Source organism: Rhododendron vialii, chromosome 7a (genome assembly GCF_030253575.1).
Source record: "Rhododendron vialii isolate Sample 1 chromosome 7a, ASM3025357v1".
NCBI classification, from domain to species: Eukaryota; Viridiplantae; Streptophyta; class Magnoliopsida; order Ericales; family Ericaceae; genus Rhododendron; species Rhododendron vialii.
Window position 1 is genome coordinate 30880999 of NC_080563.1, and position 18590 is coordinate 30899588.

The window sequence follows — 18590 nt, forward strand, 5'->3', positions numbered from 1 at the left end:
AATGTATCATGGCAATTTACCATTGTTGCCGAAACATTCCATAACAAAAACCCATTAAGCTCAGACAAAGATATGTGTAGTTGGCGTAATTTACTATGAACGATTATATTTTAATCGTTGACCGTAGTATTTATAGCATGTCAAACATGTTTCTCGGGGTTAAATTCTATAAGTCTGCCAGAGGGCATGTAGCTCGATGGTATTTCTTGGTCTTTTCCTTGTGGAAGGTTAGGGTTTGAGCCCGGTCAGGGTGTTTGTATAACTACCCTCTAACTTACTAACTACCCTCTAACTTCCGTTGATGTATACCACTTGGCCAAAAAGAAGAAAAATCTATCCGCTTGAGGTGGAAACCCCATGGTCTCCATCACAACTTGTGGCCCCACTAGATTTTTTTATTATAAGTTGAACTAGTCATCTTGTAGAACCTGCATAGTAATTACATAGTATCTCCATGTAAAAAATCATTTTTATTAGATGTCGATAGATGTATCAAAAATTGAATTTTGGTGATTTACAGAAGGGACGGTTATAGATTTTGAAGTTAAACAGTCCATGACCGTAGATTTTATAAAATTAAATTCGATTTTTGATATATAAATTGATGTCTGATCAATTTATATATTAAAAATAGTGACAATATGTGGAATACGATAGCTGATGGTATTAGAAGAATATCAAAAGAAGTTCTTGGCGAGTCCAAGGGAAAATGTCCAATTTCTAAGGAGATATGGTGGTGGAATGACGAGGTTCAAACCACGATAGAAGCAAAGAAGAAGTGCTTTAAAAAGTGATAAAAGGACCGAAATGTGAAAAATTTTCAGGGGTATAAGCAAGCTAACAAGGAAGCTAAGAAAGCCGTTAGGGATGCTAAGTTGAAAGCCTATGAAAATTTCTACGCTACACTCGACAGTAAAGATGAAGAAAAGATTATTTATAAACTTGCTAAGCTACAAGAAAAGAAAGTTGGAGACATTTCTCAAGTTAAGTGTATAAAAGATATTGATTCGGTTGAGTTGGTGAAAGACGAGGCGATCAAGGATAGATGGAAGTCGTATTTCAATAAGTTGTTAAACAAGAAATATGAATGAGGCTTTGGTGGGGAGGAAGTGTATGTACTTAGTGAGAATATAGAACATGAGTTTTATCGAAGAATACAAAAGTTCGAAGTGGTTAAAGTTTTGAAAAGGATAAAACCAGGTAAGACCCTAGAACCAGATGGTATCCCTATTGAAGTGTGGAAAAGTCTAGGTGACTTGGGGGTGACTTGGTTGACGAAGTTGTTCAACAAGATTATTATAACTAGGAAGATGTCTGACGAATGGAGAAGGAGCACCTTAGTACCTATCTATAAGAATAAATGAGCTATTCAAAGCTGCAACAACTATAGAGGTATTAAATTGATGAGTCATATGATGAAGTTGTGAGAAAGAGTTATTGAGCATCGCTTGAGGATAGTGACTACGGTGTCAGAGAAACAGTTTGGGTTCATGCCAGAAAGATCAACCATAGAAGCCATCTACCTATTAAGGAGATTGGTAGAAAAATACAGAGCAAAGAAGAAGGATCTCCATATGATTTTCATAGACTTAGAAAAGGCTTATGATAGGATGCCTAGGGACATCATATGGTGGGTTTTGGAGAGAAAATGAGTGACCAAAGGGTATATTGAGGTGATTAGAGACATGTATGAAGGTGCCGTCACTACCATTAGATCACCAGTAGGGGAAACGAGTGAATTTTCTATCACTGTAGAATTGCATCAAGGGTCAGCCCTGAGCCCATACCTCTTTGTCTTAGTTATGGGTGAATTGACTAAACAATTTCAAAAGGATATTCCATGGTGTATGATGTTTGCAGATGACATTGTCCTCGTAGATGAAACCGCTAGAGGTGTTAATACGAAACTAAAAATTTGGAGAGAAGCATTAGAGTCAAAGGGTTTTCGGATAAGTAGGAGTAACACTGAGTATATGGTGTGCAAGTTTAGTGGTATCAGTAATGCGCATAAAGAAAGAGTGATGATCCAAGACCAGGAGATACTAAGGAGTGATCATTTTAGGTATTTATGCTCAATTATTAGTAGAGATTACTGATGATGTGACCCATAGGATCCAAGTGGGGTGGTTCAAGTGGAGAAGCGCTACTGGTGTACTATGTGACAAGAGGGTACCTACAAAATTGAAGGGAAAATTCTATGGAACTGCCATAAGATTAGCGATGCTTTATGAGACAGAATGTTGGCCTATTAAGAAACAACATGTGAGTAAAATGAGTGTAGTAGAAATAAGAATGTTGAGGTGGATGTGTGGTAAGATTAGACGAGACAAGATTAGAAATGAAACAGTTCGTGAGATGGTAGGTGTAGCATCTATAGAGGAAAAGTTGAAGGAAAATAGGCTAAGGTGGTTTAGGCATATCTACTGTAGACCAGAAGATGCAGTAGTTAAGAGAGCGGATAGGATAACTCTAGGTAGCAATGTTATGGGGAGGGGTAGACCTAAATTGACATTAGATGCTATAGTGCGCAAAGATATGAGTATAATGGGTCTGTGTGAACAAGTGGCACTTGACAGAGTCCAATGGAGGAAATAGATTCATGTGGCCGACTCCAAGTGATTGGGACGTAAGGCTTGGTTTGGTAAATTGATGTCTGATGAAGCTGATTTTTGCGTGTTTATACTATTTTGCGGGTCCTACTAAATAAACGGTTGAGATTATAACCCCCCCAAAAAAAAAAAAAGAACGGTGGAGCCCACAATGGTGGAAAGAATTTAAACTCATGATTTCTCTTCTTAATAGAGAGAGCTGGAGGGTGAGCTGAGAGACATGAGAGGGAACAGTGGCGAGGTCGAGACAAGATGAGCACGAGACTAGAATAGGCAGGGTCATCATTCAAATTAGATTGTTTCTGTTATATTTCTTTTAGGGTTCCAACCTCCCACCTAAAATCAATTGGCTATAGGTTGAGAAGCCTTTAGAATATGTTAAGCTTAGGTGATTTAGACAAGTGATGTAGGATAAAGTCTAACGCTCCCTCTCACGTATTGCCCGGATGTACGTGGAGATACAAATTGAGCTATTAAGGAGACCAGAAGATTTGACTTGGGGGCGATAGAGACCACTTGATGAGGCTACCAAAGACCTAGCTTTGATACCATATTAGATTTTTCTGAGGGTTCCAACCTAAAATCAATTGGCTATAGGTGGAGTAGCATTTAAATTATGTTAACCAATCTTGGGTGTTTTAAATAAGCGATGGATGTGGGATAAAGTCTAACAGTTTTGAACAAACCAAGGGAGACAAAGCGCTTAAAGGTTAGAAACGAAGTGGGAAAAAAATAAAAACCTTACTGGCTTAGAAAAAACAAGTGGGAACAAATAAACTAGAGGAGTAAGAGGGAGACCATGAGATTTCTTAGGCATATGCAACTTAAAACAAATCCAAAATGAGTGGAGTACCATATCTAGGTTGTATTTCAAGCTTGGGCAGCTTTAGATAAGTGATGGTGACCAAGTTCAATTAACACTCATAACGTATTGTACTGCATGTATTGGTTGTAAAAATGCTCATGTTTTCTTTCTATCGGCAAAAGAAAATTTTATTATCACAAAGATAAATGATGAAATTAGTACAATAAGAAAGCAAAATTGTATAGAGAGTTTCAAGGGGTACACAAGAATCTTCTAACGCTGCAACTCACAACACTATAAGAGTCATAATCAAGGGTAGTTCTATGGTACTCATCCCTTATTAGGGGGTGTACCGTACGCATCATGATTTTAAACCATTGGATTTCAAAGTAAATAATCCGAACCACCCATTTATTAAATCAATTTATAAAATAAAACAAGGGCTCAGCAAGTAACAGGTTGTTCACTCCTCCTTGACTTTCTCTCCCTTTCCCTCATGTGTAAAATATTACAAATTATATAACATAACCATAATTGTTATTATGACAATACAAAAAATTGACACTTTCTTACCACAATGTGCCGTACCAGAAGAAATCGATCAAAAGATATTAGATACACGACCAAAATATATCATAGCACAATTAATAATTATTATACCCAAACAAGATACATGTCTAAAATATCACAAATTAAATATTGTATAACTTAACGTCCTAACAATCCTGATTGATCATTTTAAAAATACACTCACTAACAACATTTAGATTGTACAGTCAATTTATAGTATTTGGTATGAAACCTAGTCCTCTGTTATAGTTGAATGTAATGTAGCCATGCGACTGTGACACAATAATAACGATCAAATCCGTTGAATTTTTTTATGTTTGTTGATTAAGTCACCTACGTAAATTTTTGTCTCAATCAGGTTTAGAAAGCTCCATCATTGGCACACAAATTGAATAATAGAATGATATTTTCCATCCAATTAAGTGTCTAGCTATAAACCATCAACTTCATTCTTGGTACGAATGACCTAATTAATATTATGTAAAAGATAGACGATTTTGATAAAATAAAATAAACACCTTACGTGGGGCTCAGATGGTGCATTATTATATTTTAATGTTGTATTGAAATTGAACGACGAGATTTGTTGAAGTATGAAAATTTAAGGACTAACTATGTAATTTATTCTAAAAAATAACAACATTCTTTAAAAAAAAAAAGAGGAACGAAGGGTGTAAGACATGAACCCCAGATCTTTTAGATAAATGTCCAAACTCCAACACTTTATCACTATGGTATACAATTTAGAATTTGTAATTCTAAAGGCTATTAGTTATATAATATTTTCTTGTATGTAGGAGCTTTATTTTCAGGCTAAAAATTTGAGAAGATAGAGACCTCAAATGCCTCTGTCCTAGTGCTAAGCCTACACTTGTAGATCATATTATAGCCTATGTTATTGATGTAAATCAATATGTCGACTATAATAATTTTTTTTGAAAGAAAGTACAATGACAATAAACTTACAAAATTATTTAGATTTTACTTCCACGACCTAGTTCCAAGGACCACCATTAAATTTTGATTGGTATGCATAGGGTGAAGATTTGACACCGATCTATGTGTCAAATATATAGTGCCAATTGTTAAGTGCACCGCCCTGAATATTAATAAGATTGGGTATTAATGTACTCCCTCCGTCCCCTTATTATAGTCCAGTATTCCATTTTGGGCTGTCCTTTAATAAGTGTCCATTTGGTAAAGTTAGTGGGTAAAAGTTGGTATATTATCTATTTTGTCCCTAAAAGTAGATTCTATTTTGAAAAGTTAGTGAGTAAAAAGTGTAATGATGATGGATAAGTAGGGAAAGTGGAGGAAAAAGTTGATGTGAAAGGTATAATGATGATGTTTTTTTTAATAAGTTGGAGTTACGAAGTAGGACATTTAAAAAGGGACGGAGGGAGTAATTAATTTCACCAATTACAAAAAGGGGAGTAATTTTCACAATCTATTTTTTGATATTCACACTTATTTTTTTGTATTCCATTTTAGTGTCGAAAGTGTATGCATTTGAAACAGTAGGATAATTATTTTTTTAGTGACCTCTCATTTTTCCACGAAGGAATTTTGATTTTTTGAATTAAATTTTGTGGAGAAATAATTTGATTTAGACAATATTTTGAGAGGAAATTGTAGTTGTATTAAAAAATTTGGGTATAGTACTTACTTTTTGGTGAATTTCTTGGATGAAAATTTTATGCGAGAACTTCATTTTTAGTTTAAATTATTGAGGTATTGTGTAGGGACAAATAAGAATTTGAAAAAATAGTATGGAGGGAATCGAAAATTAAGATAATATGGTGGAAATTTTAATAAAATTTTAAAAAATAATGTGGCGGGAATTGAATTTGTTGATTATAACTATCGTTAATTGAACATTCTGATTGAATTTTTTTATACGACACATTGTGGGAATGAAAACATCAATTTATGGTGTTGTCACAACAAATTTGGTTATATTATTGAATTTGCGGTATGGTATTTTGTTAATAATAACTATCGTTAACTGAGCATTTCAATTGAATTTTTTTATACGACACGTTGTGGGTATGAAAACGCCAATTTATGGTATCATATTTTGTTGATTATAACTCGTTAATTGAATATTCTGATTGAATTTTTTTATACGACACGTTGTGGGTATGAAATCGTCAATTTATGGTGTTGTCATAACAAATTTGATTATATTACTAAATTTGTGGTATTTTAAACATGTGTTATTACGGAATATTTTAATTAATTTCATTTGGTACGACACATTGTGGTAAGAAAACGTCAATATATTTATGGTATTGTCATAATAATTATGGTTTGTTATATAATTTGTGGTATTTAAATATGTTTTCTTTTGATACGACACCTTGTGTTAAGAAAATGACAATTTTAGGTGTTGTCATAATAATTGTGGATATTTTATAAAATTTGTGGCATTTTACAAATATTTTTGGCTTGAGTATAACAATTGTTGATTCTGGTACGACATATTTTGATTTTGTTACGGAATATCATACGAGTCAAATAAAATTTGGTACGATTCATTGTGGTAAGATAATGCCAATTTATGGTATTGTTATAACATTTGTGGGTAACATTATTTAATTTTTGATATTGTATGCATATATTTGGTTAGGGTATAAGTATTATGGATTTCGGTACGAATAATTATGGTTACATAATAGCAATATTTTTTAATTATGGGTAATCTGCTAATGACCTGTTCAACAGATAAATTTTAATGTACAAGTCGTAACTAGAATCATAAATATGCATTCAAAAACCAAAAATCGGCATAATGAAAATCACAAATTGTCGTAATTTAGACATACGGTATACTTTGTGTACTATAGCTTCCTCCCTCTAATACCATATGCACTCACGGAGTCAAAGAAAGAATTATAAACTCAGGCGAAAACGGATGGAAGGTTGGAACCTCAACTGCAAACTAGTCTGGAGGAGAAAAAGCCCATGGGTACTGATATTAGATCAAATTGATGAGTATTATGTGACTACGAAAATTTATATATATTGACATTATATGTGTAGTACATGGAATTTTACATTAGGTAGCATGTAATTAGCCAAAAATATACCATGGCAATTCACCGTTGTTTGCTAAAAACCTTCCATAACAAAATCCCTATAAGCTCAAACAAAGATATGCGCAGTTGGCATGTACGATTAAATTTTAATCGTTGGCATACTTTAAAAGGTACGATTAAATTTTAATCGTCGACCATAGATATTTATAGCATGTCAAAGTTGTTTACAAGACCAAGACCAAAAGATACTATTCTTGCTTTCGCGCGATGACCATGACCAAAAGATTCAACTTTCAGCGAAATAAGACATCGGTCCAGCTTGAATTGCGTTCCAAATCTGTCAATGCAAACTCTGGACATCCTCAATTAAGAAGTCTCCAAAAAACTCTATAAAACCATTCCTCCACAATGTTGCATGTAATTCCTCATTCCCATTCGATCCGCTTTCTCTCGTACCTTGTTTTTCATATTCTCTCACGGGATCATGGCTACAGAAATATCTCCAGAGCAAGGTGTTCACATATTCTTTGTCACCGTGAGTGCCATTCCGATGGTCCTCTCCGGGTACTTTGTATTGAAAAACGTCTCGTTCCTTGGCCAAAAACCCGATTGTACAGATCCACATTCGGGTTGGGATTTGGCATTCGGGTTTTTCCTGTTTACTCTTTTCCTCTTGGGAACGCTTAGCCTTGCATGGAGGGTGACTGCCCTCCAGATAGCTTGCATGGCATTGTTGGTTCTCACTATGGCGTTGATTGGCGGGGTGAGTAGGAATGTCTTATTCGGTGGAAATGAACCTAAGGATTCCAAAAAGATAGAGGAGTACTATCGTCTCGAAACTTATCCGTCATGGTCCCAGAAGTTTCTGTTGAAGGACAATGACTGGCGTGCCTTCCAAAACTGTATCATCGAAAGAAAAGTTTGTGACGACGTTGACAAGGAAGGGATATTTCAGGTTCTCCTCGTCTCTCTTTCTTTCAGCTCCATTTGGAAGATCGAGCAAGGTTTTTGCGAGGAAATCATTGTTCATATATCCATTTGCGAATCATTTTGTGTCGAAATAATTTCCTCGCCTATTTGAGGCTAATTTGCGCTAAAATTTTCTGCTGCCCATTTTGAAACCATAAGTTTCTCAATTGGTTTTAGCAAAGAAATAAGCATGCTGAGAAATTGCATTAAGAAAAAATTGTCATTTCAGGATCCTTAAAAGGGCAAGAAATTCACTTTTCATCGCTAGGATCTTTCTGCGATGACCTCTACGTGAGGAAAACTGTTGACCAAATATTTCGTCTCTAAATCTTTTTGCTATGAAATTTGAGTGTTCAGTTATTAATATTTTTGTTGTTGTTAATAGTGATTGCATTTTCAAATCGCGTTCGTCTAACAACATATATCCTTATTTCGACTATGTTGTATGTCCTTCCTGATTCCTATGATACAAGTCTTTGACGATGTGTTCAACTACTTCATGAGCCATGAAGACTGAAATTTTTCTTTGCTGATTCGAAATCATCGGCTTCTTGACTATTCTTTCGCGAGAAAATAGACATACTCAGGAACAAATATGGCGAGAAAAGGGATTGTGGGGGTTCGGATTATCGGGATCTTGACCGTGGGTCGGTTTTGGTTCCTTCCTCCGTTGCTCCGCGTGCCCGCCGCCGGACTTGCAACAAGTCACTAGGGCTGTGTAAGCCCAGTGACCCTCCGATGATCAAGTTAGATAGATGTAGGGAGAAGTGAGTAGGTCTAGGGTTAGGGTAGAATGACATACCTCTCTAGGTTAGAGTCCCTTTGTATTTATAGAGACCTTGCTTTGCTTGGTCTCTAAGCCAGCGCGTGGAGGGTACGCTGGGGTAACCGCCTCGGGTGACTTCATAGGCGACGTATGGGATAAGGAGGTTACGGAGCACATGGCCCAGTCAGCTCCAAAGATGAACCTCGCGCGTGCAGTAACCCTCTCAGCCTACGTCATGGTGACGCGTTTGCCCGAGGGACTTGGTTCACCGAGACAGGGGATCGTTCCCGAGGCACCGTGCGTGGTCACTTCGTGATGTACCGGGTGACATCCTAAAGGCTGCCCAAGCCTTTAATAATATTGCCTTGAGCCTATGCGCTGTTGGACACCAGGATCCGAATCGGGATGCATGGTGTGAAGCGTCTTGGGGTCGGCCCGAGTCAGCTTACTCCGGGCCACTACAGGTATCATCGCATAAGTCTTGATTACACTTTTGCATTAAACCAAGTTTGTTGTATATCGTGAATTTATTTTCAAATCGCGTCCATCTAAGAACATATTTCCGGGTTACAATTCTTTAATTTCAAATAATTTAGTATTTAATAATTTCCTGCATGTGATGTATGCCTTGACGGTGTGTTAAACGTAATGGATGCATGGTTACACCTGCAATTCTAGTTAGGTTATGAGCAATGACGAGTTGATTTGTAGCCCATAATGTGACCATGTTTTAGCCTTTTCATAATAAAAAAAAACAAGGTTCATTTATTTTTGCCGATAAAAAAAAATAAAAAAAATAAAAACAAGGTTCATGGGCAATTTGTTGAAAATCTCGTCAATCAAATTTATTCTTGCATGTTTTCCTTTGTAGGGAGGTTGCTGTGTTCCACCCATTTATTGCGGATTCCAACAAAAGAATCAAACTTGGGTGATCCCGGAATCTGGACTGTATTCTGATGATGCAAATTGTGTCATGTGGAGCAGTGAAAATGGAAAATTGTGCTACAACTGCGACACTTGCAAAGCTTCGTATATCCACAACTTCGCTTTCAAATGGTACATGAGAGGGGATGACCAGATGTACGCAGTCCTCGTATGGATTTTTTGCTTCGGTCTTACTTACGCAATTGAAAAGGAGAACAGCCAAAGACGCAACAGAACTGTTCAGTCTACCGCATGAAGTACTTCGAAGACCATGATTTGACTATCAGTATTATTGGCGCAATTTGAATAGTATCGAAAACTCTAAATCGACAAACACTTGACGCCTCACAAGCACTCACACTCACACTCACTCACAATGGTGTGTTTGGTTCACGTATTCACGTACACTTCACGCATGCTCACATGGTGTGTGAGGTTCACATACAGTAAGAGTATGATATTCTTTTATAAATCATCTCAAATTAGTGCAAATAGAAGGATTACTGCAGCTGGTGCATTGCCCGCAAGCTTATGATATTGCAACAAGCCTATTTACATTTACTTGGAACCAATATTATCCTTGCAAAGATGATATATTTTTTTTATTTCTGGTACATGTTTGGGCAATTTTGCTTTGCTGAACTAGTGGCTATTTTTGTATATGTACATCATACATATACCATATTGAAATGGATAGGAGCATATAACCGAGAAGTACGGCCGAGTGGACATGAGAAAGTAAGTGCTTGTCTTGCATAAGATCGCATGTTTGAATCCCATGGAGGCCAAACATTTCAAATCTTGAACCCACTGCAGGGTTTACCTCGTCGTTAACTTTAAGGCCTTGAAACTAGCCGAGATGCGTGCAAACTGGCCCAAAGATCTAGTTATCAAAAAGGAATGGGTTAGACATGTAAGGAATTTGAATTGTGTTAAGCTGGTGGAGTGTGTAAGTATATATACTCTATAAAGCACAAACACATTAGAGATGTATCTTGAAAGCAGAGCATAAGAAGAAAGTTTGGGTCAGTGCTTCTTCACTACTATTTTCCTTTATTCTCCTTCTTTATTGATGTTCCATGTGTGACTTTGATTCTTACATACATATATAGAGTTGCTTCTACCAAATTGATTAGTGTGAATAGTTTATGAGGATATTTATTTGTATGAGTGTATCTGTCTGTGGATGTTGGTGAAAATCAATTTAATTCGAATAAGGTAAGCTTCATAGATCCGACCTTTCACGACTCAAACTACCGGTCCGCTTTCCGGCTCGCAACGGCTCATCAAGTGTGTTTCACGAATTGGATAGTTAAAAGTGTGGATGCAGTAGAGATTAAGAGTGACTAAACCTTCCGGTTAAACGAAAGATCATACTTGGGACCACTCTTCCTGACAACGTGCAAGAGCTTTATTGTTAGGGTTGTAATATTATCCTAGTCAAATACCCTTGGATAAACCTGGTACAACTGCAGTTGATGTCTTCGTTATTGGTGGTGGAAAGGAATAATAGTGTTTGTGGTGGATGGTACGAGTAATCATTCAGTGGCTTTGGGGCACCACAGCTCTTGTCCACCACATATTTTTGTGGGCCTAATACAATGGGTATGAGCCCAAAATGTGTGGTGAATAAGAGTGTTGGGCAACACGTGGCAGTGTTCCAAGACCTACCACGTAATTTTTCGGATGGCACAAGCATTACTACTTTAGTAGTTACTAATATTGAAAACAAGTTGGACATGCCTGCTAGTCTTGGTGTGTCCAACACCAATGCTAAGCCTTCTACTATGAGTGTCACAGATAATACTAACACTAATGGGTAGATAAAGCTTCACATTTGGCACAAAAGAGGATCCGGCTAAGATGTCCCAATCCGGTTTTGGGGCATCCATGCCCCATTTTTCCTCAACCGTTGGAGTATAGATTTGTGGTAAGTCTTGTGAAAAAAAAAATCATAAAATCACCTTGTTTTTGTGTGTGGTTTTGATCTAATGGTTGAGATTTATCCATTTTTCAATCTAAAGGTTCATATTTATGGGACATCCATGCCCTAATATCTAAAGGTTCATATTTATGGGACATCCATGCCCTAATACCACTGTGGAGCATCACAAAAAAATTCCACAAAAGATGAATCAAGATACATTACACATCACAAGAGACGAGTTGCATGAGAATGCCTACAAATAGTAGAGAGCGCGAGATTCAAAAAAGTCAATGAGACACCTCATAGAACATCCAAGAATGAAAACATCCCAATCACAAAAAGGTGCTACCAAAGCTCAAACGCTCGATACCCACGGAAGTCCAAACTCATCCTTAAGCATGATATCAATAGAAAAGTTCAAGCAAGCCGTTTTATTTAGTATTTCAATCCTTGTTTTCTTATTTGGAGGATCCGTTTGGCTTCCCTTTCAATGGTTGAGATCCAAAATTGAGGCATCCACGCTGATTTCAAAGACGCTCTTGCGCCTGTTTAGCGCCCCTGATGCAGGGCGCGCCTGGTGCACCTTAGCTGGGCCTCTTCGTCATCTCCTGCCCTCCTCCTCCAGGCACCCACCTGCACCTCCTCGTCTGGGCAACCACCTGCACCTTGATGCACCTCAGGCCTAGGTGCGCCTTTCACAACTATGGCCCCCAACTTACCATTGGGAAAGACTCTTTCCCAACAGACGATGCTGAATCAATCAACAAACTGGTTATTGGATTTGTAGAAGGTCTGTGGGCAGAAAAGCAGCAGTAAAGGATCATAGAAATTCATCACATTGGAAAACGCTCCTCAAATCTGCCAACCAAACACAGCCTCGAGGTCCCAGGGATGAACAGTTCCAAGGGAGAAGAGCCAACAAGCTATTGTTACATGAGGCAAAGGTAAAAAACCCACAAGTAAAATGATGTCATCCAAGAAATAACAATAAGAATGATGATGATCATCATCAATAACAGGACACAGATTCAGGGACATTACATGTATTTGGTTGGTTGGTTATAGGCTACATCTCTCTTAGGTGTTTGTTTTCCGTTTTGATTTACTATAGACACAAAATTCTTCAAAGCTTCTGAATCACCCTCAGTTTAGCACTCCTACACCGGCGGTTCAATCTTTCTTCCTCTTCCGATGGTGTTATGGGTCTCTTTGTCAAGATTGTTCCATTCGATCCTTGTATTTTCCGTCTAATCCATGCTTCTTTATCATCATCGTTGTCTTCGTTGATGACCCCAGACTCCCCTTCGTATTTCTGGTCGTCTTCATCATCACCACCTCCTCTGCCATTGTTAATAATGTCGATAAATGTCTGTTTCACTATTCTGTCCTCCAAACTGTGAAAAGAGATCACAGCAAGCCTGCCCCCAGGTGCAAGGCAATCGAAACAAGCATAAAGAGTTTCTTTTAGCGTGTTGAGCTCATCATTAACAGCTATCCGCAGAGCTTGAAATACTCGCGTTGCTGTCTTTATCCAGCCTTGCCTTCCTCCTGTTTTACAGAGATATTCATAATCCACGTCAATTTGTTACTGTATAATAGAAGCAGCAAGGGCGGAGCCAGAAGTTCTGAATTTTTTCCCAAACCAAACAATAAACATGAAAGTTCTCTATTTGACAACCTAATATCCAAAATCATAACTAAAGAAAGTCCCTAAATATAGAAAACATTACTAAAGAAGATCGCAAACATATGGGCATATATATGAAAATTACGCAGCGGAAATAACAAAATATCGTAGTGAGGCAATAATAAATAGGTGTACAACTTTTATATATTACTTGAAACTAACATTTTCCTAGGATTTTAGGGATAAGACAAACAACATGAAACATTACAAATGGAAACAATGTCACAAAAATGGTAGAAAGGAAAATTTTGACAAAAACAAATTAACCGTGATAGAATTTCAAATTTTCATACTTTTGCTTACTAAAATGTAATAAGTCAATGAACAAATTAGATAATCGAATACAGAGGATCTTCAATACAATACTATTCGAAATTCTGAAGGAGGAAGTCATCGAAAGGATCTCGGAGGGAAGCACGAAAGACCGAATATTTCAGAAAAAGAATGGCTAAAGGCATAAGCACATAGATAAGCTCACACTAAGCCGTCTATTTGGGATCCAAATTCGAGATTTTCCTTAGTATAATCGTATAACTAAATACCATCTTTAACTTCTATTCTGACGGACTGAATATTTTTTATAAGAAATTGGAGGAAGACATGACAATTTTTTCCAGGAAATCCCCAACAAAAAAGACACACTATTCCTTCTTTTCAATCAAATCTATCATAACCACTACCTCCATTCCACAAAATTGTGCACCACAAATATGCGCTAATAAATAGACCCGCAATCCCATAGAAAGACATTATGAGCCCTTGTGGCAAAAAGATGATTTGTTGAGGCGGAAATAAAGCGCTCGAGTAGATGCCAAGAAAATAAAGCCACCTTGAAATCCAATGCCCATAAAGCATGAGGTGTTTTAATGTGTCCGCAATAGGTATCTCAATATTAGATCGAATAAATACCAGTAATCGCAGAACAAAAAACTAAAAAAATTGGGAAAAAAAAAAGAGAGGGAAGCCCACCTTTTGACCTGGAAGTTGAACCCTGAATAAGATGTACTAGATCACCAGTAGAGTGCAATCCACCCTTTAGACGGGCCTTAAGAATCTTATTCTGAAGAGAATACCAGTTGCTTTCCTCCCCATAATCACGTAGTATTCGCCCCACTTCATTATCTGGCCAAGAATTTAGTATGTCTTCTGCTTTAAGACTTGCCTGTCACATTCCTGTTCAAATCAGTTAATTGAGAGGTGTATAGAGGTTCTGCTGCAAGCAAGTGGCGGAACACATATAATTAAGTGAAGAAAGTAGGGAATTATATCACAATGAAGCAATATAAATATATAATACAGGGAAAAAAGATACATCTATGTCAGAATAAACTTCATGAGGACACAAAACAACTGTCAGGAGGATTTAAGAAGTTAATGAGTCAGAAATAACAGTAAACATAGGGGAGAAAAGCAAGTCCTACTAACCCATCTATGCGAAATATATTTAATAAGACATGCATACATTACCATTATCAGAGCACTGAAATAACCTATCCTCAATTGGAAATATGGTTGGTGGTTTGGACATGCATTTGTTGAGATAAAGGCAGATGCCTTCCCTAATATGACTCGTTACATAAAATTAATGATGTGTCATATATAAGAATTGTTTAACATTGTCTATATGTATCTTACGATCTCCAATCTGATTCGATTCACATTTTGCAAAACTAGAATTGTGGTTCACAATACCTGAGGATTCATCCGCATATCAAGAGGCCCATTACTAAGAACACTGAATCCCCTTTCCGCATTATTTACCTGTACAACAATAGAGGAGACATCAGAAGGAACCACATTATTTAACACCGGTGGAAGTTGGAACATCTAGACTACATAGGATATGCATTAGTAATCTGTGTTGTCGGCTTGTGGCCAGCACTAATTTGTATGTAGCACGGACATGCGACAGGGCAATTCTCAAAAAATGAGGACACAGGCAAAGTGGGGACTGACGGGACGTGGCAGTTTTTTCATTCTCCCTCCATCCCGAATTTTAGTCCATTATTCCTTATCTATTTGGATTTGTCTGGAAAAAAAAAAGAAATGAGTTGCCCTTCATCCCCATATTAAAATTGAATCACAAGAGTGGAGGGGAAAATGCATTGAAGTCTACAAAAGTAATCATTGCATTAATAAGCAATAACATCGCCGTCATGAAGTAAAGTGCTAAGAAATAGAATAAGAATGGATGTTTTAGAAACCAAAACCTGCATGGATGACATTCCCAGGTCCATTAAGATCCCATCAACGTTGGAGGTCAACAATGTCTTATCAACCTCATCCAGCACATGCTTGATATCCCTATAATTCTTCAGAAAGGTATGTGCTTTCAGTTCTGAAGTTGAACCACAGGAATTACTAAGCAACATTGTATTGATCAAAGCTTGACCCTGGTCAAATGCAACAGGATCAACATCAAGGCCAACATACAGCCGCATTTCTGGATGCGCCTGAATTATCTGTCATTTAAAGCAAGAATTCCAAAATTAGAAACATCAGAAAAAATAGTAGACCTGCAAAACCCAAGACCCATTAAGTGACCGGGTTTGCTTTTCTATAATAGAAAGCAACTGCGTAAGAGTGAGAAAAAGAGAGGCCCAAAAAAAAAAGCATCTAGAGAGAGATATAGATGAGCGGCGGGTGGAACTTGATAAGCAACTTTACACCATATGAGTAGGTAGGAAAAGAATAAGGTCGACCCTTTTTCTCTCTATAGGCTTTTAAAACACGAGAGCCACTGCTCTTCAAGGAGGAAGCAAACCCAGAAGCTTATTTTTCTGAAATTACAGTGACTAGTAAGATTCAAGTTGAGGCATGCAACTGGGTTACATCAACAAGTTCGGTGCCTTCATCCTATCCTTTCAAACCCAGAACCCATTAAGTTTTCCATTACTTTAACCAATTGTACTAGCTTCTACTGTTCTGCTAAGTCAAGATATCACCTTTCACTTGTTTTAAGTTCAACATAATCAGCAAAAGAAAATGATTTATTTGAGAATAACCATTATAATACAAATGTAGTCAATAGTCTATGAGTGAAATCAAATACCCATTCACTTTTTAAGACAACTGACACCTTTCTGTAGGTGAGCTTACTGACCACTCACACAGAATAGCAGCCATTCAGCTGTAGTGTGATTGGCTAATTAGTCACCAGGACTCAAAGACAAGTGAATGGTAATTTCAATCAAAGAGAAGAGGGAAAGATAAAGTGAAGAAACACATGGTTAATCTACCACCAAATATGAAAGAAACAGTGGGAGGCATCTCCTGCAGAGACACTAAAAGACGAGTATCCCTCTTCTTTCAAGCTTTTATCAAAATTAACCCAAATCACAAAACCCAAATGTGGTCTCTCCGCCCACCGCCTCACCACTTCAACCTGCGGTTGTTCTTGCACACAGTGCACGCCTGGTTCCTTCCACAACGCTACCTTTTTACTTAGTATTTAACGAGGTAGGCTGACCCACAACATTCTAATAAGGTACTGGCAAAGTAAAATTAAAAAAAAAAGTGATGGAAGCCATCGATGCTGATGGAGAAGATTGGTTGTACTAAAAAACAAATATAGTGTTGCTTAAATTTAAATATGTAATAGATTGTTTGGCGAACAGAAATTTCAAACTCTATGGAAGCGACAAACAATAAACAAAGAATGAACTATTTTGATATACAAAGATGATCCATAACAATGATAATATTCATACATACAAGAATATCATAATTACAGAGAAAATAGTGTCTATCGTGCTTCAGACGATGTTAGTGGACACCGGACATCACAAGTGATGTTGGATTACAGCTACAAAAAAATTCTATTTTTAATCTTTCTTTCTCTTAATGGTAAAGAGATGATCAATGATATCAACGGAAATCAATTGCAGACAATGATTACATCCTTTTTAGTCTGATATGATCATGCGTAGGGTGAGTGTTTTTAATATCTTATGATGACTGGTATTGAGCAGATGCGAAGCACATGCCCGATGCTAGTTAAAAAGAAACTAGGTGAAGACAACAATGACAGAAGAGATTAACCAACACAAGACACAACTTGGACATCAATTCCACATCCATAACCATGCTTGTACTTTTCGGTGGACTTTTGCTAGTTCTGTAATGTAGCAAAGTGAAAGAAAAGTATGTAGCAGAATCAATAGATGTTGTATTTAAGTGCCGTAAACATGACTATAAAGCGACTTATTGAACACTCACATCTCGCGATAAGGACAGCCATCCAGTTGTGGTATCACTGACTAGTTGGCCAATAACCGCAAAAAATCAAATTAACAAAAACATGCCATAAGAAAAACACAACATACAAAAGAATTAGATTTTCTAGCAATAGCATAAGCTGTGAAGCGCTGACACACCTAACATGCTTGCCATTGTATGCGCATAAAAATGTACTACCTCGGTCCCATTTTGTTTGCTTACATTTCCTTTTTGAGCCGTCCCAAATTGTTTGCAATTTTCCAAAATTAGGAACCACCAAAAGGCCAAAGTTCCAATTTTTCCCCTTTGGTTTTAAGGTGAAGGAAATACTAAGGTTTAACTCAAAACCAAGCAAAAGAGTATTTGTGAAAATTTAAACACTTTTCAACTCAAAAACTTTTAGTCAATAGTAAAAAGCAAGAATTCCTGTAATGGGTAAAAAAATTGAGACGAATGGAGTATCATTTTTGCGAAAAAGCATAAATTTCTATGTTATTCGTGCACATTATCCACCGCCCGCCATGCGTTGCGGTGGTTAGCGAGACCCAACTAGAAAAGAAGAAACCAAATGGGGTGGGGAATGAGAAACGAGAAAAAGTACTAACTGCAGAGGAGTGTCCGGCGGCGCCAAGGGTACAATCGACGAAGGAACGAAGCTGGAGCGAAGCGAAGACGTCGAGGACCTCGCCGAGCATGACGGGGATATGGGTGGCGCTGTCTCCGTACCTCAGAACAGCATCCTCGTCGAACTCCTTGTCCGACCGCGTTCGCCTCTTCACCACCGCAGCAGCAGCTTCCTTGATTCTGATATTTTCCTTGACTTTCTTCCGTTTGCTATTGCAATTGCGAATACTGGTAGAAGCGGAGGAAGTAGTGGCGGTGGAACGGGTAGGAGTTGAGAAATTGGTAGCAGCAGAAAGAATAGAATGACGATTAGAGAAGGTTTTCAGTGATGGGTGAGAAAATTGGGGGCGAAGGAGGAGGAGCTTCCTTGCTGCTACCGCAGCTGCCATGGCCAGTTGGACCAGCTAGGTTTGGTTTCTGGGTCAAGTGATAGAAGTACACGAGCCCTAGATA

General features: G+C 37.5%; 2 protein-coding genes across 2 annotated transcripts; one reads left to right on the forward strand and one right to left on the reverse strand.

The window, feature by feature from the left end:
* The first annotated feature begins 6848 nt into the window (after positions 1-6848).
* LOC131332353 (protein TORNADO 2-like) lies at positions 6849-10586 on the forward strand. Its single transcript, XM_058366533.1, has 3 exons — positions 6849-7155; positions 7193-7977; positions 9629-10586. The coding sequence occupies exons 2-3, from the start codon at positions 7507-7509 to the stop codon at positions 9935-9937; spliced, it is 780 nt and encodes a 259-aa protein (XP_058222516.1). The 5' UTR covers positions 6849-7155; positions 7193-7506; the 3' UTR covers positions 9938-10586.
* Positions 10587-12564: 1978 nt separating this feature from the next.
* Positions 12565-18590, reverse strand: LOC131332355 (uncharacterized). Its single transcript, XM_058366534.1, has 5 exons — positions 18119-18590; positions 15506-15757; positions 14988-15056; positions 14265-14457; positions 12565-13156 (listed from the first exon to the last, which is right to left on the reverse strand). Exons 1-5 carry the CDS (start codon positions 18524-18526, stop codon positions 12732-12734), a joined length of 1347 nt encoding a protein of 448 aa, XP_058222517.1. The 5' UTR covers positions 18527-18590; the 3' UTR covers positions 12565-12731.